Here is a 25,179-nt window from a genome sequence, read left to right as displayed (position 1 = left end):
CCTCTCCCTCACCTGCAATATGATCCTTGTTAGCATCCACAACAGGCTGGGCAGCTCCTGCTGTCCGAGCCGACAGCACCGAGAGCAGAGATAAGCTCACTCTGTAATGAGTGTTCAGCCTCTGTTGGACAGGAAATATAAAGAAAATCTCTCTCATGCTGCAGTGTAAAAATGGAAATCAACACAGGTCACATCATGTCAAAATCGGCCTCTGTGACCAAGAACGCTGTTTTTGTGAGGGTGTTTGGTGATGCAATGCTTTGTTAGTGGTTGGCATTCATGCTACAGTATACTTCACCTTTCATTGCTGCCACCAGCGCGGCAACCTGCTCCAAGCTCTTTTAGTTGAAGTCACACCCTCAGAGACTGGCACAGGCCTAACATTGGGAGGTTGAGTGTGAAAAAGAACAAAGGTACAAACAAAGAAGTGTAATGGTTGAACAGAGAAGGAAGAGCTGTAGAAGAATGATTTATGAAAAGTGAGACCTGCTAAAAAAAAAAAAAAAAAACTGCAGTCACTCCCAAAGGAGAGAAAAAAGTAAGTATGGGATCAGCAGATCAGAACGAATAATAACCTCCTTAAATCTCTCCGCTCTTAACTTAGATTAAGGCTAACTGTGCAGTTTATAATTTTACTTATCACTATTTCTAAGGCTTCTTCTACCAGCCTTACACAGCATCTGTATTTGGGTTTAAATGTTGTTTTTCAATCCCCCTCTTAACAAACAGGAAAAATCTGGTTGTGGACGTTGTTCGGTACAGATGTTCCGCCTTGAACGTCTAGTAATAATTGAAATTTTCTGGTCAAATCTTAAACCCCAAAACGGCTCAGAGACTCATCTAGAACATCCTGATAATGTCAAATATGTTTGAATTGGGATTTAAAATAGGAGTGGCTTACGACAGTTTGTTTCTAATCGGGACCAAAATAGCCAACAACGGAGAAGACGACATGGAAAACACGAGCGGCAAAAAGTCTAGTAACTGCTCTGACAAATAACTAATAACCATAATTGTATATTTAAAAAAGTGTAGTTTTAAGACTTTAATTAAGTATTTGGGTTGAATATAATTCGTTTTAACTGTGTTGTAGAAAGTTAAATGTTAACTTACTGTTTATAGAGTTTTCTCAGGACGAGCAGGAAAGCCGTAGGGGATGATAGCAGCCGTAGCCGTTAGCTATGCTGTCAAGTGGACTGCTAACGTCGAGCTGCATGGGCAGAGTTAAGTCCCGCCTTACTGCTGGTGAGTAAGGTCTTTTTACCTGCTCTTTTGTAACATAACAATGAGTATGGTCTTTTTACCTGCTCTTTTGTAATGTTAAAAGACAAAGAGTAAGGTATTTTACCTGCTTTTTGTAACATAACAATGAGTAAGGTCTTTTTACCTGCTCTTTTGTAACATAACAATGAGTATGGTCTTTTTACCTGCTCTTTTGTAACATAACAATGAGTATGGCCTTTTTACCTGCTCTTTTGTAATGTTAAAAGACAAAGAGTAAGGTCTTTTTACCCGCTTTTTGTAAAGTGTCTCGAGATAACACTTGTTATGAGTTGACGCTATACAAATAAAAATAGATTGATTGATTGTTGCTAGGTTGATCCGAAGTTAGGTTGAGACTGCAAATCCAACATGGATGCGGCCGTCGATTGGACTCATTTGCTGCCTACGTAACAGACGGGTCAGGGTTTGTCCAGTAATATTTACAGTCTGTGGGAAAACGTCGTAGCACCGAGGCTAACAATAGCTAACATACAACTGTTGACATTTGACGGAAACCGCCTGTGTTAACTGTCTCCACTATCATTCTCATTCATCTAGACTATTTATTGCCTTTGATATGCTCCCATCAAGCTCAGTAAGATTGATGGGAGTGACTTGTGATGTTCTGAAATTTGAGATTCTAAGGAATATTTGTGATGTTTTCTTGCCTTTGTGAGTCTAAATCCCCTGTCGTGTAGTAGGAGCCTGGCCCTTAGACTACTTTGCTATCTGGTTAACCCAAGCTTTGGTCTTGTGATATGTTTTGTGCTGTTCAAAGGAATTCAGCTTGCAGGTGTAATATCTGTGCACAGACTATGTGTGCAGGCGAGTAGAGTGGAGGTGAAGCATGTGCACTCTCAAAAAAAAATGGCTTCTTTCACACACACAAAAAAAGATGCTTTCATGACTTCAAAGGGAGCTTGACAGTCTTGTACACTACAGTAATATCTAAGAGACCTCCCTTTATGCCTCACACAGCCTCTTCATTTTGAAATCTAACTATGCCCCTGGTGCAAACACTTAACCCCTGTAACCACACTTGACTCCACCATTATTACTGCACTGTTTTCAGACTGCGTTCCCTCCTGAGCTTCTTCAAGTTACCCAAGATACTTTGTCCACAGTTATTTTAAGGCTTTCTGGGTTTTTTTTATGTGGAGCGGTAACATCCGGTTCAAGTAAAATAGTAATTGAGTCTCCCTCCCAGTGTTGGCTCGAAGGCTTTGATCTCTCCTGCGCTCCAGTGTTAAATGGTTTCCTCCAAATCGCTGTGAACATGCAGCGACTGGCTGCTCTTTTATCAGCAGCCCGCTAACAGCACCTCCTCGCAGACCACTTTGAAGCCACAAACAACTCACTATGAATAGAACAAAACACACCAAAGGATGAAAAGTCCTGTACACACATACACTGCTTATAGGAAACGTTGAATGTTGTATGTAAGGTTTAAGGCAGAGGAAGCAACTTTTGTGGTTTGCCATTTGTGAGGGAGCGATCACACATGTCAAGACTTTGGGAGTATTTTTTCAATCAGTCAGCTAATTATGTCATTTATGTTTTTATGACGATAATCGGCCAACGTAATAGTCTGCACATTTGAAAGCCGGCGACTGTGACTCTGCTTTCTTGTCGTAATTAGCTACATTTGCATGCAGATCCTTATCTTAACAAGGGGAGAAATTGCGATAGTTTAAAATGTTTTTGTGTCTGGGGCTGGTAATTGGCAGTGAGCTTATCAGAGGCAGATTGGCCACACTTGACCGCTCAAAGGGAGTCCGAGCCAGAGCCTGTGATCAAGTGAATGGCTTCACGTGACCTCCAGTAGACTTGTTCGCTACCCTTTTTATCCCCTGCTTTTCATACCAAATGCTGCATTTAACTGTTGCCATCCTGTGTGGGAAATTGTACCGTATCCAACCCTTTGATTTCTTTTCTCAGTGTGATAAAAAGAAAACAACAACACACACATAAAAAAAGACAAAATGACAGCAGTCAAGGACAAAATAGGCAAAGAGCCAGACTTTGAAATCCAATGCTGATAAATTGCCGGGTGTTTGACTTTGCGAAGCATTCTGGATTACATTGATTTTCCTTTCCTCTGTGTTGTGTGTATGTGTTTATGTGAGTGAATGTGATAGCATGAGAAAAAAAAAAAAAAAACAGGGGCAAGAGAATGCAATATTGTGTTTCATTAAAAAATCTATAGGATATCTCGTTACAGCCACATGATGATTTTCTTTAGTGTCAGGGTTAGCGGGGAAGGGGTGGAGCTGTTGGGTTGCGAGATGAATGTGCTTTCCTGTCTCAGATGACTATCTCATCTGTTGTTGCGCATGGAGAGAGGAGGAACTGGGCTCAATCTGGCCAGTATGTCGACTACTTCCTGGCCATGTTTGCCCGCTGCTCGCTGATTTCATGACCGACTCAGATAACTTGTTTAGGGGTGGGAGGGCTTACCAAGAACTGCTAAAATCATAGGGATACTGTGGATTTCTTTTCTCTTCTGACTTATAACTACCTTTTCACATTTAAAATCACTGAGAATGTTAAGAGGATTATTCGGCCCTCCAATTTTGTTTATTTGAGAAATACTTCAATGTTTGGTCGGATGGGGGGAGGACTGTATTTCCTCCTTTCTTAATGAAGAGTCATGTTAGTTTTTGCAGTGTCTTATTTTGTTCTCTCTAGTTTTTTGTGTGTGCATAGTTTCTTTCAGCACTTCAAAGTTCAATTTAAAAAGCACTTTACTGAAAAAAAAAAAAAAACGCAGCAGATAATAGCATCTGAGTGTTAGGAGTGAGAATTTTAGTGGGCTTGCTCCAACCACCTGTAAAGGTTACCCCAATTCTGAAACACTGACATTAAGTGATGGTTTTAACCTTTAGTCTGACGGCTCTGTCGGCATCCATTTAGCCAAAGAAACATGCTGTTTCTAGCTATTTTGCTTTCCAATTATTCACCGTGAAGCTGTGTTTTTGACGTTCCCACATGCTGCACCGACGCAGCCATCTCTAAAACAGCTCACACAGTTTGCTCAAATGGGTTGCTGTCGTCTCAGCGGGTCAATCCTTCAACGTGGGCCCTGTGGGGAGGCTGATAAGAGGGGGGGGGGGGATTTGAGCCTCATTCAGTGCTGGTTAATTATCACAACCAGGGTGAAGTGAGAGAGGTTTCCCCGTCTACCAAATCCTTCCCGGATCTCTGTCTCCCCCTCGGAAGCACTTGTCCGTTGGGAGCTCTTGTTTGCATTCTTCAAGTGATATTTTCCTTTGGTCTATACATTTTTAAAAATTGCATTTCCACATTTTTTTATTTCATGTTTTGGATTCTTTTATATTTAGTCCATAGATAATCGTTTACATCTTCAAACAAACTTACAAAAAAAAAAACTTTTGCAGTTTTCTTACTTTAAGTAGATATGGTAGCCTAGCCTTTATGTTTGTAAAGTCACTTATTTTAAAATAATGCTCAGACTTTGACGACTTGTATTTCCTGCTGTTATACACAACCGTTGCAGGGGAATACAAATATTCATATTTGAGAAACATGGCTTCCAAATGTTATTGGTGTAAATAGTGATGAAACATTAATGCCACCCTAATGAGTGCAAAGCATGATCACTGAGCACTGGAGGGCTAGTTCCCTGCTTTCCAGAGGGGACATTTTAAAACACATCAACATCAGTTTTGGCTACATTTTAGAGGGCACTCCGGGTTCTTCAGAAGCTCAGCCGAGTGATGGTGAAGCTTTGGTCTCATTTAGCCTTGTGTAATTAGCACTTTTTACAGTGCATAGTGATCCATTTATGTTTCAGCTTTTCGTTCATTTAAAGCAGGAAAAAAAACAACAAATCCTAATCACATTTTTTTTTGATTGGAGTCAAAACTCAATACAAAGCAGATGGTTTGTTAATTTGAGGATTTTCTTGATTTGTCCACTGCTTTACAGAAATAAGGGTCAGTGTGTTGTTGTGAAAGAGGTATTAGGTACACATTAATTACTGTTATGCAATTGCATGTCACTGTGAGTAAATAGTACCAGTTTGATGCCATAACAATCATGATAATAAAATCCCCGCAGTTTGCATTTCTGCACATTGGACACGCCTGTTTGATTTTGATATTTTGCCAGACTCTTGCACTCAAAGCCTCTGCTAATCCTATTAACCAGTAAATCATTTGAGTAAGGATCTATCTTCATCTGATTAAAGGGAGACTGACATTTGTGTGCGAATGACATTTTCTGGCAGTATTCATTGAAACCAAAGCTGATGCTGTTGCAGTGACTCAGCCCAGCCCGTGACCCTGTCATGTTTTCTCCAAGCCTCCGGAGTTTTACAATGGCAGCGAGCAGACAGGATGACAGAGAACTGCGGGCTGAAAAAATTGGATCCTTTCCTCTTTTAATCTGCCAGTTGAGTTTGAGCCAGCGCAGGACAGCCAGTGTGCTCGAGGTGCCCCGGTCATTTTGTCCGTCCCTTTATGGCTTGGCCTCAACCCCTCATTTCATCAAGTGCTGTGGAGAACGCTGAGGACATCAGAATCTGTGGGTTGTGGTTTCCCAGATCATAGCTCCCTCCCTCAGGCACATCAGCCATTGTTCGTGGCTCCTCTCTCAAAAGAATACAAGAGTGACCAAACTTACTTGAAGTTCTGCTACAGTTTGAAAAAGAGTGAGAAAGAGAAAACAACTCTGTCACCCAGCCTCTTCTATATTCCAGTTTGTCATTTTCACTCTTTTACTTTAGTTTTCCGTTTATTTTTATTAAGGCAACTCCGTCAATGACCAGTCAGTGATGATTTTAATGATCTTTTTTGGAGTCCTGAATAAGTTTGCAGGTTTTCCTGTTGAGTATTTACCTTTTTGGTGCATCGCCTTTCTCAGAGCAAAGCAGCAGCAACAGTATGGTGGGATGTACAATATACAAAAGGCTGGTTCCATTGTGTGGAAGATCTTCACTTGGAGCAGGATTGGTCTGCTACTCCCCAGCACAACGAGACATGGTCAATAAAATGGGTGAAAACATCAAATAAAGCAGTTTAATGTTACAAAACCTTGTTTCTCAATATTGTTTGGTTGTACATTTTCTGGTGTAAGAGCTGAGCTCAGCTGCATTCTCACCAGGGGTCTCCAACTCCAAAATAAACTGACCAGGTTATTAAATTGAGTAAATAAGAGAATAAAGCAGTTTTGGCTAGAGGGGCTGTGAGCCACGTGGCTAACATTAGCACAATCCTTCACACAGTTAAGTTATATAGTAATTAATCACCTAAATGTGACTTCAGCAAGGCTCATGTGTTCATGTCTGACTCGTGCTTCTTGTGGTGGAACATGACCCTTGGGTGCTGATTTAAAAAGTATTGTTTTGTGTTTCTGTAATAACTGGAACAAATTGTCAAAGCTTGGTATTGAAAGGCATCATCTGATTTGACTCGTAAAACTCCGAGTCAGTTACTGCCCTGAAGTTATCCTTCTGACGGGGGATTTTGTCTTCACACAGATATGTGAACACCAGCAGACTAATATCAAGAGATAAATGTCTTTCAAAGCATTGAAAGAGACCAATCTGTACTAATGAATGTGCCCTCTTCTCATTTATTTTCTATTACCTGGAGATGAAATAGAGGTCTACGCTCAAATCTTTACTGCTGTGATTGATTTCAAGTCGTGCCCAATCGTCAATTCAAAGAAAATGAAAGTTTTGCAGCCGGCTCTGTAATAGAATCCTTAAGAGGACCTCTGTACTTCTCCTTTGATTAAAAAAGGACAGTTTTTCCTTAAATAGAAACAAACCTCAAATACACTTAGCCCTTTCTCCTGCTCTATTATAGACACCTAGTCTCTGCAGATCATTATTTCCCTGAGGTGTTTCATGGTGACTGGTGGGCTTTAAGACGGGAGTTTGCAGAGATGTGAGGATGAGTCCGCAGACAAAGACTCAGAGAACACACGGGTAAAAAGATGAAATAGAAGAGAGAGAATGTGTGGGAGGGGAAGCGGAGATAACCATTTCCTTTAGTGTCATTAAAATAAACCTGACACGGGGGGGTTGAAGGACAAACAGTGGAGGGATGCAAATAACAGAGCGGCAGCAGCTTCAAGTATGAGGTGCTCAGTCTTCACAGTTGTCGAAGGTTTTCATTCATTCTTTATGTGCCGTTAAAGATTTTGTTCCTCCTATTATTTTCTTTCTCAAAGTCTTTCAAGCTCAGAGATCCAGTGACAGATAATTAAAAAGAAAAACCGAGATCAGAGCGTGAAAATTAGATTCCACCACTATAATAAAAACGGAATATTAACTCCTCAGGATGCCCTTGTTCCTAAGTCCAAAACCACAGAACGGCCCGTGTTGTTGAAAACGGGAACTGGTTTTAGGAGTGGTGGTCTGCTCTGTCTCAAGAGTGGCTCAATAAAGAGAGAAGTCAATATGGCTGCTCTCACAAGCTGGGTCAATGAGGGAGGAGGCGTCCTGCTGAGCCAAGGGTAAAAAAAGGACAGAACAGGGGGTCTTTGTGTAGAGAGCAGACCCCCACCAACTCCTCTGTACTCCCTTTTCTGGGGTATTAACTAGGGCTGTGCCCGAATCAGGACATGCAGTCAGTTGGATCAGATTTGCTATTTCAATTCCAAGCTTTGACTATTCAACTCCATTTTTAGGTCAGCACAACATCAAATACCTATTTCACATTACACAAGTCTCTTATTTTACCTTACCTAAGAGGCATGTTTTATCAGAGTTTCCTACATAACTACTTCTTTTGAATTTGGGTCGCACCAATGCCATTTAGCTGTATAGTTTAATTGAAGGTTAATCACATTGCTCCAGGCCCATTTGATGTTTCTTCTGCAGTGCTCTGTGTACAATGATTCCACAAAAAATGAAGTATGTATGCTGGACTGTCAATATACGAGGCAACCTGTGGTGTACTCGAATGATGATTCATTGCCTTTAGTGAGACAGTCGTTATGGTAACGTTGTAGAATCCACTGCAGGAATTGTAAACTTTTCTTATGTTGTTGCAGAATAATAATCATGGCTGCCGTAAACTACATATTGCACGACTGAGTAGCTTTTACAGGACACTCAGGGTGTGACATAGTCGTTTCAAAGCTTAAACAGAAATATCTTAAAAATGTCTGGCCAGTGCTCTTTGGAGACATTACCTGCCGTTCACACATACCTCACCTTGGCAGTAAGCCCTGTAAAGTCGATGCTTTCAACACTGGCTCAACATCTGAAAAACAGCACTGCCATGTCGCCGTTCTGCCGCTCTCATCTAAAAGCAAAGGAGAAAGAAAGGCAGCATATCAGGGCACCACCTTAAGCTGGGCTCCCGAACCTTTTATGACTGCTGAGCAAAGTGGATTTGGAACAGAGGTAACAGCCCATACTTATCAACCAGACAACCTCATTTTCTAGCCTCTCGCTCTCCTCTCCCTCGTTCTCACTGGTCGCCTGGCGCGGTGGCTCCTATTTTTCAAAGACAAACGGGGGCTCCCACACTGCTGGCCTGGATAGATTAGACTTCCCACACTGTAATGTGCTTTCTGACACCCCCTTCCTTCTTTGGCTCTGCAGCTGTGCTGTTAAAAGCCTGCAGAGCTTCAGAACTAATAAATGCTGACATAAAAATGTGTGTGTTCTCCTTTCAACTATAAGACATATTTAAGGGAGAAAGAATTTAACTCGGCTGTATTTTGTGTTTTGTAGTAATAAAAGGACAGTTGTGTGTACACCTGCTTATGAACAAAGACAAAAAGGCTTCTACACAAGAGGAAGAATTACCTTTTTGTAGTAAAAATTAACTAATCTCCATGTTTAAATAATTTTTTTGACCAAGGTTTGGTTAGAATTTCCAAATTCATACACTTTAATGATGTACTACAACTTTCGCTCTGTTTAGTTATTTTTTCAATGAAGGTTTCAAAATACATCAAGAGGCTGTCGCTTGTTTTCTGTAGCTGTTCATTAGAATGTTTCTCCCCACGCCTGCAACTCACAGCCTTGTTAGCTGCCACAAGAAAACTTTTCTTTGGCTTTGACCTCAAAGTAGAAGCTTATGTTTCAACGTTGAAAGCTTTTCGTGGGATTTCCACTCTCTGTACTGACTACAAGCAACCGAAGCACAAAAGAACGCTGTCAACCATTTGGGTTGGTATGAAAGCTTTTTGAGAAGTTGATGTCGCTTTTTCGTCGAAATATTTGTTACGTCTGCATTAGAGCTCGATTAACATGTAGTATTTGCCAATACAGGTATATGACAGATGTATGGGTATCGCCATATACTGTATGTTTCTAATATGGTGGTTCAATGAAGCAGCATTGAACCACCATCATCACTGTGTACTGTACACTCTAGACACTGTCAGCAGAATATAAAGCATCATTTGACATGTAATATTGACCAATAAGGGTCTATTACAGATTAAACGTCAGACAAAAAAAAAACATCAACAGGGCCTTAGTGCGGGTTTAGTATGTTCACCATCCACTGAAAACACAGTCCCACCTTCCCTGTTTTGCTGTTAGAAATTTGGCTCAGGTCGTTGGCTTCTATGTTTTGTTTATTTGTTTTTTGGCTGGAGTGTTTATCTGTCTGCAGATTGACTGGTACGGGTCTTATTGATAGACTTTTGGAGGGAAATAAATTAAAATATTTGGGACAAACTTGTGAAAAAGATGTCTAAGAGTGGATAAGAACAAACCCGACCCTTAGCCAGCCATCCAGCCTATCCCCATCTTCCGCCCAATCTTTCTGTCTTCCCCCTGCCCTGCTCTGCTGACAGTGGATGTTGTTTCGGCAACTGAAAGCAGATGGTTCGCCATTTTGTTCGACAGTGAAGCCGAAGCTAAGCCCTCCCCTACTGCTCCTGCGACGGGGATAAAAAGCTGCTAAAGGCTGCTATGTTGGCTGTGATAGGATGCCGCAGGACCTTCCAGCTCATTCAGTGTATTCCCTCAGACACAGAGAGAGAGAGGCTGAAGATGGTCCTCTGACTGGAAAGGAGCCAGGCTGGAGGCTGGGTGCTGGAAGCTCTGCCCGACCCACACACCCAGTGCTCCAGCAGCGTAAAGCAGAGATGATTAAGCATGCCGTGGTGCCTCTGGTCTGCAGGAGTGACAAATTCCCTCCACTGCTACTCCACTCTGGTCTCTCCCCATCTGTCATGTCACATTTGCTGGTGTTGACACATTCTGTCCAATATGTACACCATCTCTGAGCCTATCGATTTCCTGAAATCTGCTGCTTACCTGGGTCTAATTTAAAAAAGCACTCTTTTACTGCTAAGAGTTACAGGTGGAAATGTGTTCTGCTAGCTCAGGAGTGTATATCATTTCTACTGACTCCTCTTTATTAACTGAAATATCACAGCTACTCCTGCCTGGAGCGGGTTTAAAATAAAATATTGTCTGTATAAGCAACTTTGCTGCCGTTGCATCCGCAGATGTAATAAAGTTTATGCATCCTAAAATTATGCATAAAGTCTTTAAGCTGCACATAACTTGCGGCAAAACCTGATTTGGAAATTGCCAGTTTACCGTTTCACTTGTGTAATAATGGTTCTCGAGACGCTATTAGGGGAAATAAGTAAGATGGCGACCGTCCAGGGAGATGTTTTTGAATGTGTTGTCTTTGGGAAAGAGAGCTTCCTGATCAATCTGACTCTGACGCTTCAGTCAAAGTGGCAACAGGCCAACACTTTCACTTACATTGTGACTAGTGTAGTGTCTTACCCATTGTTAATTGGACGTGGAGATGACGGCAAAGCATAGCTGGAATAGGTTGTTTTCCTACATTTGATGGCCTAAAGTGAGGGTACGATTTATCTATTCAATCCAGCCATTTTCTGTAGCATTTTGCTGTAATTGTTTGTGCTTTCAAGAGAACTAAGCGAACGGAGGATAAGCAGCCATATTGCCACCGTAACAGACCATGCATTACATTACTTCTCTCTTTGGATCTCACACGAGGGACTTGGCACTGCGAGGTAGAGAAATTACCTCCTAGTAGTTAAATAGCTGAACCATTGACATAGCATCTCTCTTCTCCCCTCCACCTACTCTCGTCTTTGCTGTCTCCTTCTGCTCTCGTTCTCCCCTGGAGACTTGCCATTTCCTTGGAAGAGAGCAGGCATATTTTAAACTGCATTTAACATTCAGCCACTTATTTCACTCCTTCGATGCATTATTAAAATACCTTCATACCCTCTTAATTATTTTTCTAGCCTTCCTCCTTCCCTGCAGAACTGATAATTGGTGTTATTTATCTAAACAATACCACTGTGTGTGACTCTTTGGGTGGCAGCGTTTGAATAATGGATGAGGACAAATGCATAGCTATTGCACTTCCTCTGACTTTGGAACTATCCATGGCACCAGGATGTTACCATTTCTGTTCGAGGAAAAGAGATGGCCTTGGCGTTCCAGAGCGTTTACTCTTTTGCTGCACTCTCTACTTACACCAATGCAAGACGTGATATTAACTTGCCAGAAAGGCTAGACTGGGTTAAATTTGTCAGTTCCTCTCGTCCATCCCCAGCAGGGCTTGTGGTTCTGTAATGAAAAGCCTCTTGGAGTTTCTAGGATTTGACTGTAAGGCACGGTGGCTGAAAAGATTGAAGGGAGAAAAAGATGTTTTGCTACAGAAACATTTCATTGAGTGTGTGGGGTACTTGCAGTCCTGTAGGGTCCTTCAACTCAGCCCACCAGCACATTCTGTGTGAGCGTGTTTTGAAAATGTGCCATTGAAGTCGATTATGTCTCAGGAGAGGTGATTTTGCTGTCAGTAGTCATGAGGTTGAACTGGAACTGAAGCTACAGTAGGGATTCCACGTATCCAGAGTGATGGTATTTTACTACTCTCTTGAATCTTCTGCGGCAGACGAATGCAAAACACGTTATAAGATCCAGTGTACAAAATGTAGAACAGACTAGTTTCTATCCGCACTCTTCTAATATTGGGTAGAAGTCAGTCGTGGTTCTTTCTTTAACTAATTAGAAAACTACCCAATTAATTCCCGGGCCAATCGCAACAATACTTACACGGCAGCTATTTGGCTATTTAGCTCTGTGATCATTTGTTACTAGCTGACACTATAGCCAACATTTAGCATTGCATTCACAGAGAACAACGTGTGTGTGTGTTTTCTGCTAACTATGATGGATGGATAGCAATGCTTTGTGTAACTCCTCATGCACTTTCATATGTGCAGAGTCAGGGAGAAGTAAAACATTACGAAAGTCTTCAGAAATGACCTAAACAACAAATGAGGGTAACTTTTTTTTTTTTTTCCATAGATTTTTTGTGGATAGAAGTCATTCTTACTAGTTTGCTACATTTAAACACGACTTAGTCAGTGGTTTATTAATACATCACAAGTGACAGCATCAGTGGCAAGCATCAAATTTAAATTTCTACCACTGGTGGAGAGTAGACACATGCTGGTTTTTAAAGTGCAATCGATAAAATCAAGTCCGGCTTCCACTATTCAACAACAATAACAAACAACGGGCCCGGTCTTAAAACATCACCCAGTCTCTGCGTGGAGTATCTTTTCTCACGTCTCTTTTCTCCTCTCTGCCCTCCAGGTTCAGCAGCGCAGCCCTTCAGCCCCTTCTGGTTCACAGTGGAGCCCCAGGACACGCTGGCCGTCCGGGGCAACTCGGCACTGCTCAACTGTTCCGCCCACAGCGACGCCGCTACGACGGCACGCATCGAGTGGAAGAAAGACGGCACCTTCATGAGCCTGGTTTCAGACGAGAGACGAAACATACTTCCCGACGGCTCGCTGCTCTTCACCCACGTCGTGCACTCGAAGCACAATAAGCCAGACGAGGGAACTTATCAGTGCGTCGCCACTATCGACAACCTGGGGTCAATTTCCAGTCGCACAGCCCGTCTCGCTGTAGCAGGTAAGGCCCGGAAGATTAAACTAAACTCTTTGGCTGTAAAGCCTGAACACATGAGCACTAACATTTACCCAAAGATTGTTGACAAAGTTGACATTAGTGCGTTTAAAATTTCTTCCTGCACATAAGCACCAAAGGCTTTGCATATACTATCATACACCTACGTAGGCAATTTTCCCTTAAGCTAGTCGAAAGGATTACCTATTAGTATGCGTACGGTATGTTGCTGTTTTATAAGCATAAACACTTGTGGGTATGGGGTAGTAACCACACCAAACTCTGAGTAAAGCTCCTGTCAGCTTTAATGAACCACAAAAACTGAATAAACCTTGAGAGAGAGAGAGAGAGAGAGAGAGAGAATTCAAAGTGGTAAGGAAAATGCAAACTGTACAGGTTAAAGAAAAACTCAACATCTATCTGTCTATCCTTGATCTCCTCTTGTTTTATCATTGATCTCAATACAAGACAAATTCCCTTATGTAATGTGAAGAAAAAAAAAAACATTCTGTAAACCATGCTTTTGAAATCTGTGCTACTCCATTGCTAAGATGCAAAGTCACATCATATCATCTGGAGGTGGGAAAAGGTTCTTTAGTTACCTTCGTTGTTTTTTTTTTTTGTCCTTGAACAGTTCAGCCTCTTACATATAATTCCTTCCCTCTCCTTGCTGCGGCCTGAATGCATTGCCCTACCGGATAAATGCTTGTACAAGGGTCTGTGTGTTTTTTTTTTTTTCTCACGTCGCTAGTCTTCCAATGTCACCTTGTTCAGTTTGAAAACATAAAGTGACGTTGGATTATTAGGTGTTTTGAGTCAAGAGGTGCCCCCGAAAATTCAATTTGCAGCTGAAGGAGCCACAGACTGCATTAACTGTGTGTGCTGTCTGCTCTGCAGTGCTCTGCCAGATTTTAAGACGTTCAAGAGGGGCCACTTGTTGACAATGGGATAGTACTATATAAGCCCCTTTGATTCTGAGTGCCTGTGGGCCTGCAATTCTGTTTCTTTTTCTTAATCATGAGTTAATAAGGCGGTACAGCACCGACTGAGAGATGGAGTAGACGTTCCCTCTGCACTCAAAGGGATCAGTTTCCTGACTGCATGTGCATCATGTTCCCTGAGACAGGACTTGTCTCGACACAACTTCGAGGCAGACAGAACTAATAAAACAAACGTGGGTATCTGCGTGGAATGGAATTGATAGCTGGACATTGCAGTTCAGAAATACATGTTTTAATGTCCTTTGTCTTTATTGTATACTATGAATTCTGTAAGGATGTGTTTTTTATTATCGTCCTATGGCCTGGATTAGCTTAAAATAAATTCTTGTTTGATTTAAAACTATAAAACAGTAGTTACCAGCGGCAGCCATATGTCATCCACTGATGTAGTACAGTAGCTGTGTAGGATACTGCTTTGGTGCAGCAGGGAAGGAGGTTTGATCTCAGGTTGACTTTTTCCACAGGTCTAAAATGTTATGGTATTGGGTTCATGGTGCACTTGCCATTACCCTGTTTATTATTTTAATATCTTAACAGTTGTAAGTCTAATATTGGAAAAAATATATAAGTTATAATGTAAACCTTTTCGTCACTCAGGAGTTACATTTCTGATGTGACATTTTTCAATCACATAACCAGCAACAACAGAAAGGGTGATATGCGCTTAGTGTGATGGGCAAATAATATGCTTTACTTTGTGTTAAAGTGTTGTGGCCACTTCCAGCCTTCATACAAATTATCTTAATGCTGTTGTGATCGCAGTGATAATGGACCCAACAGTCAGCACGGCAATTCTCCTGACAAACACATTCATTGTGCACCACAGAAAATGAAGGAGAATGGGAGGTCAGGAGTTTGTGTATTTATCAGGTTTTTTGTTTTTTTTCATTTATCAGTGTGTGTGAATGAGTAAATGGCGGTGTGCATGCATGTGTGCACGACTCCCAAGTGTTTTCAACCACAGGATGGGCAGCAGACAATCCATCCAGGCGCTCCATCAATGCCTGTTACTAAATCTTCTTTGACGTATAATGCAGAGACAGAGACTTGTTTAGCTGCTGTGCTAAAATGAGCTTCTGCTACCAGGCAGCCTCACAGCCAGAGGGATCTGCCTGGGTCAACCATGATGGGATGTTAGATACAATCAATTTCTACTTGAAGAAGGGAGCAGGTGAAATCTGTCAGCTATTATAGGCACACACACACACACACACGTGCACACACACACCGACTGATACATTTTTCACATGGAAATTCATAGAAGTAAAAGCTTTAACCATTGTGCACGTGCATACACGCACAAGTGTTGAACACATGAAGCTATTGCATTAACGGTTCTTCTTGCACACACACACACACACACGCGCGTCGCTGATGTATCTCCAGCTGGCTGGCAGGTGGCCAATAAAAAGGTTAATTGCAGAGTAGAGGGAGCAGGCCATTAGGCCGCCATCAGACCTGGGAATGATGGTGCAGGCGGGGGCGGAGTGGGCGTGACCCCTCAGATGTAATGACGGAATGAGTCACGGGTGACTAGCGTGGCAGGGAGCATATCTGACAAATACGGGGGGGGGGGGGGGGGTAATATCTGGGATTGATTGCAAGGAGACGTGCGGCTCATTCTTCTCAAAGAAACGTCCCACTTCCACACATCACCACCTTAGCCATCACCTCTACGGCCCTTTGCTCCTCTGCTTCACCTCTTTGCCTCACCAGCCTCCAGCTCAATTCAAGCTTCACTTTGTTGCCTACTACATATACTCAAACTTAGCAAAGATTTACCTGAATGGAATACTTCATGGTATCGTACAGTGAACACATCTAACAGGAGTTGCAGCTTAATTACAAAATATGAATTTATGTTAACATCCTCCCCTTTCTAATCACTTCCGGTAAAAGCTTTATCTTCATTTCTCACTTTTATTATTTCAAACTTTGTCTTTTTTAAGCCAAGAAGGAAACGAGAAGTATATTTATTATTGTCAGTCGCTATAACCATACGGTGAGTTGTTTCATTTTTTTCACAATTATTGGACCTTTTTCATCAGTTCTAATTGTCACATCTTGTTGGTGTTGAAATAAACATTTTGGAGTTTTTTTTAAATAGAAACTCAACGAACCAATAGTTTCATCATATGTAAATCCATGTCAGGTATAGCCAGTACACTTCATTGTTTTTGTTGTTATTGAAACAACACAGATTGTATACATGCTTAATCAGTTATAGTTTGTTGGAACTGTTCCACATTTGTCTGATTATAAATTAACTTATTGTCAGTAAATCAAGTTGAATAGCTTCCACATTGTCCCCGGTTTGATCCATCAAAGAATGAACAATTCTTAAGAAAATAATCAGCAGTGGAACAGAAGGAACATTTTTTAAATAATGAATAGAATACATGAAAAAAAAAAAAACAGAGTAGGGCAATTCGAATTTATGAGATCAAATTTCTTTGTTTGGAAATGTTTTTTTTTTTATTCCAGACTCGACTTTAGTCTGTGCTTTTAGGATCACATGAATCAGATAAATATTTCATTTTTATGCTCTGTGATCATTTATTTATACTTATAATAGCATGAACATAATTATGATAGCGGTATTCTTTTTATTTGGACATTTATTTTCCATATTGTCTGGCTTTGAAGTCGCCTCCATGTGCAGATGGTAACTCTGTCTCTCTCTCTCTCTCTCTCTCTCTCTCTCTCTCTCTCTGCTTTGTCATACAGAGTGCCTCTGTGTGTTTTAGCCTGTGTGTGCACAGTCAGACACTGCTGAAACACAACTAGACTCAGAAGAAAGAGAGGGGGGTAGAGTGGCCTAGTGGGGCCCAATCTTATGTATTCAGTTTGAGTCTTTGAAAAGAGCAAAGGAGGGGGAGAAAAATTATAGGGCAGAGAGCGAGTGAGCGAGCGCTATACAGCAGTGATAGCCGGGGCACGGAGCGAGACGCGAGTAATGAGAAATCCCATCTTTACTGTCTGCTGTTCTCCCACACTGCCATCCCTCCTCCCACTGGCACGCTTTGAACTCAGCTCTCCTGAAGCATTGTTCGAGGTGAGCCACCGCTTAACAGGGAAACCCCCAAATGAGCAAAAGGGGAATTAATGCTGCTCTTTCTCCCTCTCTTACACACACACACTGTCTTGCGGCCTCTTTGTTTTATTTCCTTTCTGACCTCTTGAAATGCAGATAAGACAATTATCCGTTTAAACACGTCTGCTTTTTGTGTTAGTTTTCCTCAGTTTTAGCCCCATCTCTGTTTATCTGATGTTTTCCCTCTCCCACCTATAGGCCACTGTGTCGACTAAAGATAACCAAAGCCACTTATCGCTGTGCTTTGATATCAGGTTTCACTGAAATCTCATTTCTCCCTCACCACAGCGGTAGAAACGACAAACCGAACATTAGCAGTCGTCATGTGTCATGTGTGTTGCCTCATATTTAAGCATGCTCATCCTTTGATAGAGTCAGACACCCTTCCGAGGATTTAAGGGTGTCGGCAGATTCTTTAATCCCTTTTTTGATGTATTTTAATCTGTTTTTTTTTTTATGGGGAGGGGGGGGGGGAATGTTGCAGCCTCAAGGACATGACAGCTTGAAAATGGTAAAAAGGATGATTACGTCACTGTGTCATGGTTAGCCCTTTGTGTTATTCTCAGACACACTTTGCTTGACATACAGCCATTAAGTTGACATCTTTACATACTGCAAATAGTGAAACGTCAGATTTATTTTTAAAACATAAAAGGGACGTCAACAAAACACGGATTAAGACAATCATTCAGCATAAAAACAAAATAGCAGTCGCGAGCAGTCAGCACAGCATTCTGTAAGCGACTCCTCATGTCTGTTCTCACGTGACGAGACGTTCAGCATCTCTTGTTGAGGTCTTTATTCAGTAGCTCGGACGAAAGAAATGGAAATGCTGCTTCAGATTTTATCGAATAGAAACAAGTACAGCATGGAAACTGATGTCACACCACAGGATTTACAGATTGAGCTTGTTAATGTTAATGTTAAGGGTGGCTGTGGCTCAGTTGGTCGAGTCGTCGCCTCTCAACCGGAAGGTTAAGACACTTAACCCTGCATTGCTCCCTCTGCTTTGGTGGCGGTGTATGAATGGATTAGTGTTGTACTTACTCTCTGATGTACGTCGCTTTGGATAAAAAGCGTCTGCTTAGTGAATTGTAACATTATGATGATTTCAGTCCCTTGATTGACATTTAAGCAAAGTCAAGACAACATTTCTTTTTATAGCCTCAAGATAACGGTCTATAATGATATTTATCAGACATCAACACACAAAAACAAAATAACATTAATACAGACAGAACAATACATGATAGAAACTACATGACTTGATGAATGTTTACTATAATACCCTTTACATTTAGCAAAGACAAATTAAGTTTTAAATGCACAAACCTTTAAATATTCAGCCCGTCATGTTCAGGCTGTGCACTTAGAGCATTTTGCCATTAGGGATATTTGAGATTATATCAACTCATCCTGGCTAGCCGGCACCAGAATGAATAATCTGTTCAATTTATTATTAATATTTGTAATTCATTTAGGCCCACATTGAATTGTAATATTTTGTCAAAGTTGTATTGCAGCCAATCACAACTACTGAGGGATGTATATCTCTTAAATGGGCCTGCTCTCCTGCCTGGATATAAACCTGCTCAGTGGACACATGGCATCTCTTATTCCTCAAACTGTGTCAGGATAAACTGGCGTGTAACTACTTGACCAGAGCAACGTGTAACCAGCACGGCGTGTGGACGTTAATCTGCATAGACCGCCGAAGGTTTGTCATTGGTTACCCGCACAGTAAAGCCAATCGCTTAGTGCCTCGCATTTCATCAGAACTTAAAACAGTCACCACTTTCATTATTGGAGAATTTGAAGAACTGTTAAAAAAAATAAAACGGTTAAATAGGCTAAACACACAATACGGTTGTGGACAGTGTTGAGTTGTGTTTTATAAATTGTGCTCAGTGTTACTGTTTGCAGAGTGTTTCCTTTACACTATACAACTAGACTGAATTTAAATTTCTGTTTGACTGACAGGAAAATAAGTCTCTAGGAACATCCATGTGTCAGTGCACTAAAGTCACCCTGAATTTAACACAAACAGGCAAACACACAAACCAACACAGACAAGGACAAACCAAAAACTGATCTTAATCTTAATCTTACTACACACTGCGATAGAGCCCATTCAGATGATGACTCACTGCACACTGATCTACATGCATTCAGCCTCAGTGTGTATTTCAAACTACCCAAAGAACACTTCTACTGCTGCTACTCGTTCATTTTTCACTCCTCCTGCTTTGTCTCGCTCTCTTTGTCCTTTCTCTCAGTTAATCAGCCACCTGTCCTTTCTTTTTACCTTCTTTACTACCTCTCTCTATTTTCTCTTTATTATCCTCTCAGCCCTCCACCTCTCTACTTCTCCCACACACACCCACATACAGCCACACACACACACCGTTACTTGCACTCACCCATTTTGCAGTTCCACAGTGGCTGCACCCAAGTCATAAACCGCCAAAATGGCAAACAAACAGTAATAAATCTCAAAACAACAAAAAAACATCCCCCCCCACCCACCCAAGCACCCACATACCCTCAAAGGAACCCCCAGAAAGAAAATGCATCAGCCATGTCATTGTTTCCCCTTTTAAAATGAAATGTAATCTTATGTTTGTGAGTGTGTGCATTTTAGTTTTCACTGCGTCTACACCAGGCCACTTAAATTCAAATTAAACCCTTTTTCGTTCCTGCCGTTGCTTATCATCTAAATGTCAATAAGTCAAGATCTCACATGTCTGAAAACTGTGCTTTAATAAAAAAACGTAACGCCTTCAGTGTGAAAACTCAAGTCGTTTGTCAAAAGAACATTGCTGTGGTTTTGTTCTGAATGCCTAATAGCCTGTCACACAACACAGCTCTGTATTTATATCGATGCTGTCTAGACATCCTCAGTCATAAAGTTGAGATTTCATCAATCACCTCAGGAATACATGGCAGGAATTATTGCTCAACTTGGAAAACAGTTCTGGCTTATCAGCTGTAAACAAATCACAGCATTATACCTGTTCGGTTGTCTGACAACAGAAACGACATAAGAATAAATAACATCTTCGACAAATATAAGTGATTATAGGGAGCAGGAGACGACTGAACCGAGGTTTAAAGCTGCTATGAGAAACTTTCCTTTTTGTGTTAATCTTGATGCCCCCTGTGGGGAAAGTGGTTTGTCTCATCTCTTGGTTGATTTTGTGTTGCATATTAATTAGTGTTCTCTTACAAAACAAATCATTCTGCTTTGTCAAACAAATTTTTAGCAAACAAATGTATCACTCTAAGAAGCAGAAAGTGTTACTAAAGGCACATCTAGTCTCCCTACTGTAAATCGCTTCAACATCAACCTTCTTGCAGTGGTAACAGGAATTCAGAATGAGTAAATAAAAATAATCAGGATTTTGTTTGTCTTTTTACGTCATATTGAGATTAAGGATATACATGATTATATGACTAAACAATTAAACATTGTCACATTTGCCAATCGGCATCAGAATTACTAGTTGAGTTAACTATTTATTGATATTTTTATTAGTGTAGACACACAATGCTGTTTAAATGTTGTGTTTTAGCTGTAGCCTCTGGCCGCTGTAGCTCAGGTTAATGGCAACTACCGTACTGCCATAATGCTCGACCACCAGGATAGTGGATGGATAGTATTTCTAGTAGTTCTATTTTAGACAAGAAAAATCGTTGGCGATAAAAAAAATAAATAAATAAATAAAATAAAAATCTGTATGGTGAGAAATGTGTAAGCATATTCAGCACAGGCATGTGGACGTTAAGCTGCAAGGAGGATCGAAGGCTGGCTGCCAGCACTGCAAAACGTTAGCCACACTCGCCCATATCACATAAAAATAGCAAATCAACTATGATCAGTGTTGACTGTTTCTGATTATTTTCTTACCTTTAGACCAGTTGACTAATCTGAATTAAATTTTTGGGTTATTTGACTGAAATGATTTGCCTAGGTGCATCATATTTGGGGTTCACTATTATTTCAGTTCGAGTTTGAGAACCATATAAAAGCTTTAACTTGGAAGTGATGAGATGTCTGTCCCGTGGCTACAAAATAATTGCTGTATTTCACATGATTATTGTTTGTCAGTGCAGATTGACGTTTTGTTAAGGATTTTTGGTTTTCAGTGCGCAAGCCAACATTGCAGATCTGATTCTGGAAGTTTCCAATTCAAATCAGCATTTGTAGATCTTTTTTGTGCACGCATTGCTGAAGTCAAACTCATGTCAGTGTGCACATTTCCAGATGCTGGCGTCTTCCCCCTTATGAGCAATTTTCTGCTGCTTTGCCGCTGAGCGCTGGGGTCGTTGCCGTGACGAATGGCTCCGACCCGGAAGCCTTGTCAGGGTCATAGTGGTGTTCCATTACCCAGAGTTTCATCTGTCTGTAGCACACCTGAGGAGGGATGGAAACGATAGGATGGGAGAGGCTGCACAGAAGAGAGACTGCTGCAAACATGCGCTTCTACTGCGCTGCATTAATCATGTGTCGAGCTGAAAATGAAAACCTTGGAGCACGAGTAATGAAAAAGGAAATCGTGTTTTTTAAAAAATGCGGGGAAAAAAAACACGTTTTTGAGTTGTTGTTGTAGCAAGCTGCAGAGAAGAGGCTGCAGAGAGTCAGAGAAACGGGGGACTCTCCCACACCTCGGTTGAAAAAAAATATGGTGCAGGAAGTCTTGGTTGGCGATGGAGCTGTGGGTAAAGATCCATCTTTTTTTCTCTCTGGAGGACGGCGGCAGGAGAGAAGTGTCGGCAGGGAGTCTGCTGGGCTAGAGGTAGATGACAGCCTCCATTTCACGTGTATTCACTGACTGATTAGGTCCTCTGGGTAGGCGGAGAGGCTGATAGAGACAGCACTATCTCTTCTCTCCAGACACCTCAGAGCCTGGTGTGTATTGTGAGTGTGTGCGTGGGAATGTACACCCATACGTTTAATTGTCTTTTTGTATTTGTAGAATTGCTCTACTGTATGTGACACATTATCTTCCAATATGAGCTCTACTCCGATTGTTAATAAAAAAAAAAACTCACCACCAGTGGAAGGCTTTGTGCACAAGTTACAAAGCTTCAAGTCTCGGGTAAAATAATAACAGTTGATCAATTGGTCTACATCTACAGTATTTATTCAGCAACTATTATAGACTATATTCTGATTGGTTTCTGTATTTTCTTAGGCAAAATTCTCCAATTCCAGGTTCTCAGATGGTGACGTTTTCTGGTTTCTTAACTCCTCTATAACACCCAAACAATATCTTTGAGTCATGGACTAAACAAGAACGATTTAAGATTGTAATCGTTGACCTACCAAACACAGAGTGACTTTTTCACGGTTTTCTTTGGCTTAATTGATTGGTTGTTGGTCCATTTAATGGACCAACAACCAATCAACAACCAAGATTATTGACCATGAAATAATCGCTATTCACATCCTTTAGTCCGAGATTTATATAGCCCCCATAAAACTGAAAAATCTGCAAGGGATATTGAATTTTTAACAGGGCAACATCATGTGTTTGACCTTTGTAATCAACCAATATGTAGATGAGATATTCTAATTGTAATCATTACTCAAAAGTTATTGCTAAATCATTATTTGTTAGCCTACATTATTTTTGTTTACATCCCCTTTAAAATTAGCTTTCAGTGTTGATTTTTTTTTACTGGAGATTACCCACAATGGACAGTGTGGTGTAACCTTATAGGATTTTAACCATGAAACCCCAAAGTTAAGCAGAATTACACATGTCCAAAACCCAGTGAGGATGTAGACCCAGGTCACAATACCTGCATTGACCCATTCATACAAACTACAAACACAGATTTTACCCAGATAAGGTGTTGCTGTAAAGGGAGTAAAAGAGAGCCCTGTTGTCAGGTTTATGCATGCATGGCTTTACAAGTTTCACTGATGGCTTCATTTTTAATGCTGTTGCTAAGTGGATACAGATCGGAAATAACCTTATTCCCCATTAAATAAATTCTTAAACACTATGCTGCACACGCAGGCTGTATCTTCAGTCTATTTCTGGCACTGTGCCTGTGCAAAGTTAAGTGCCACTACTCAGAGTGCTTAAAAAAACTCCAAATACCTGGAGACATTTCTTCCATACAACGAAGCCGCATTGGGAATTTCAAATTAAAGTGTACTATCCAATTGAAGTCAGACCATATTCAGCCTGTGTCTGCTCTGTGCTCTGGCTGCTGCAATTAACGTGTCCTAATGAGAGTGATAATTGACTGCTGGACTCAGCAGATGAAGATAAACTCTTTGTGCATAATGACTTCCCCAACTCACCCTTCTCATCTCTGTTTCAAGCCCACAGGTCCCCATCCCAAACCTCAGCTAATCCTCGACCTGAACTTCTTTGCACAACTGTACACAGAGCGTCTCACAACATGCGTGAGGCGTCTGCACATCAGTGACGATTCTGCACTGCTCAAGGCAAACACAACCTCAGAGATTTCCCTTAAATGCTCTCATTTTCTCTCCAGACTCGAAGGATAGAATCAATGCGTCAGTGAGAATGTGGCTGCTAGCATGACATGTTAATCGGCTTGAGTGTTTTGTCTTTTATAGATGCCTTTCCACCATCTGCTCTGAAATATCTACTTGTACGTGAGGAGAATAGATTTTGGATCTTATTCAGTTTAGGATTGCCTCTCAGCAGCTTCAGTTGTATGTGGGCTTTATTTCCTATTTATGTCAAGTCCTCCTGAGAATGCACTTGACACGTTTCCCAAGATTTCACTGAATTGATGCAGTAAATTAAGTGGTTTTATAAATGTGGTGTTTATGATGTTAAATAGTACAAAAAAAGATACAAATTACATCAATTAGTGGGCAATCAACAAATCAAGACTTCTTTAGATTTGTCAAAATAAGGAACTGTGCACACATACAACATCTGCAGCTTCAAACCTCTAAAAATCCAGACACAAGTCAGCGGTTCACGGCTTCAAAGCACAACCCTATTTCTCCCAAAGACCTCCCTATCTGCAGGGCCTGGATTCGTGTTTCTTCACAGTCCTGAGAACAATTTCATGGTGATGATGTCTGTGTTGTTGTTTTTTGTGGTTAGAACAAATTAAATCTAATTCAGATGACTCGAGGGAAAGTCGTTTCCAATGTTGTGTGCTCATCTTACTAAACAATCTCTTCTATTTTGACTTCATGCTGCACATTAGATTCATTTCATTTTAGGACAGGGAACACAACAGCTGGAACACTTTCACAGTTCACTTTGGTGTTTTCACTAAACCAAAAGACAAAATGCTTGTTCAACTTTTTTTATTTGTACATAGGATGGTACATAGGACAGTCATACCATGAAATCAAATATAGGCCTGCACGCCACCTTTGTGGTGTTCAACTTGGTTTGAGTGCACCGTTTGGAAAAACAAAGTTCGGTGCTCTAAAGCACAGCAGACGCCCATCCGCATATACACACAAACACACACGCACCTCTATACACAAAAGAGTTGGAAATAAGGAAATAGTCGATTCTACTATACATTCGATGAGGGGGGGAGTAGAATGTGTAGTCTCTTGTTGTTGGGTTAAATAGTCTCCATAAATCTGCCAGGCCCAGGTCCTTGCAGATATTATTTTCATAGCTTTACGTGGGCGAGAGCCTGAAAATGTGCTTCTATCTAATAGGTTATCTTGGACCTGATTAAAGTCGCCTCCGAGCAAAATAGGATAATTGTTACTTTCTCCAATTTCCCTCAATCTGTGTTCCAGCTCAATAAAAAAACGCTGGATCATCTATGTTGGGAGCATAAACGTTGGCCAAGGGAACAACAAAACAACATAAAATACCCCAACCCTGGGTGCACTAAGGCGCCCTCCATAACACTCAAAGAAAAGGTCCGTGAATCGCTGTGCGGCCGTG

At 41.1% G+C, this 25,179-nt stretch overlaps 1 protein-coding gene across 18 annotated transcripts in view; it reads left to right on the top strand.

Annotated features, from left to right (window-relative positions):
• Positions 1–25,179, top strand: part of neo1a (neogenin 1a) — a 167,340-nt gene that overhangs the window by 45,882 nt on the left and 96,279 nt on the right. For all 18 annotated transcript variants that reach the window (XM_061030615.1, XM_061030568.1, XM_061030524.1 and 15 more), the window contains exon 2: positions 12,854–13,177. In XM_061030615.1, coding sequence (XP_060886598.1) covers positions 12,854–13,177 — 324 coding nt within the window. The remainder of the gene's footprint in view (positions 1–12,853; positions 13,178–25,179) is intronic.

This window comes from Labrus mixtus, chromosome 1 (genome assembly GCF_963584025.1).
Source record: "Labrus mixtus chromosome 1, fLabMix1.1, whole genome shotgun sequence".
In the NCBI taxonomy this organism is placed as follows: Eukaryota; Metazoa; Chordata; class Actinopteri; order Labriformes; family Labridae; genus Labrus; species Labrus mixtus.
The sequence above is the reverse complement of the archived record's forward strand: the minus strand, read 5'-3'. Positions and strand labels throughout refer to the sequence as shown.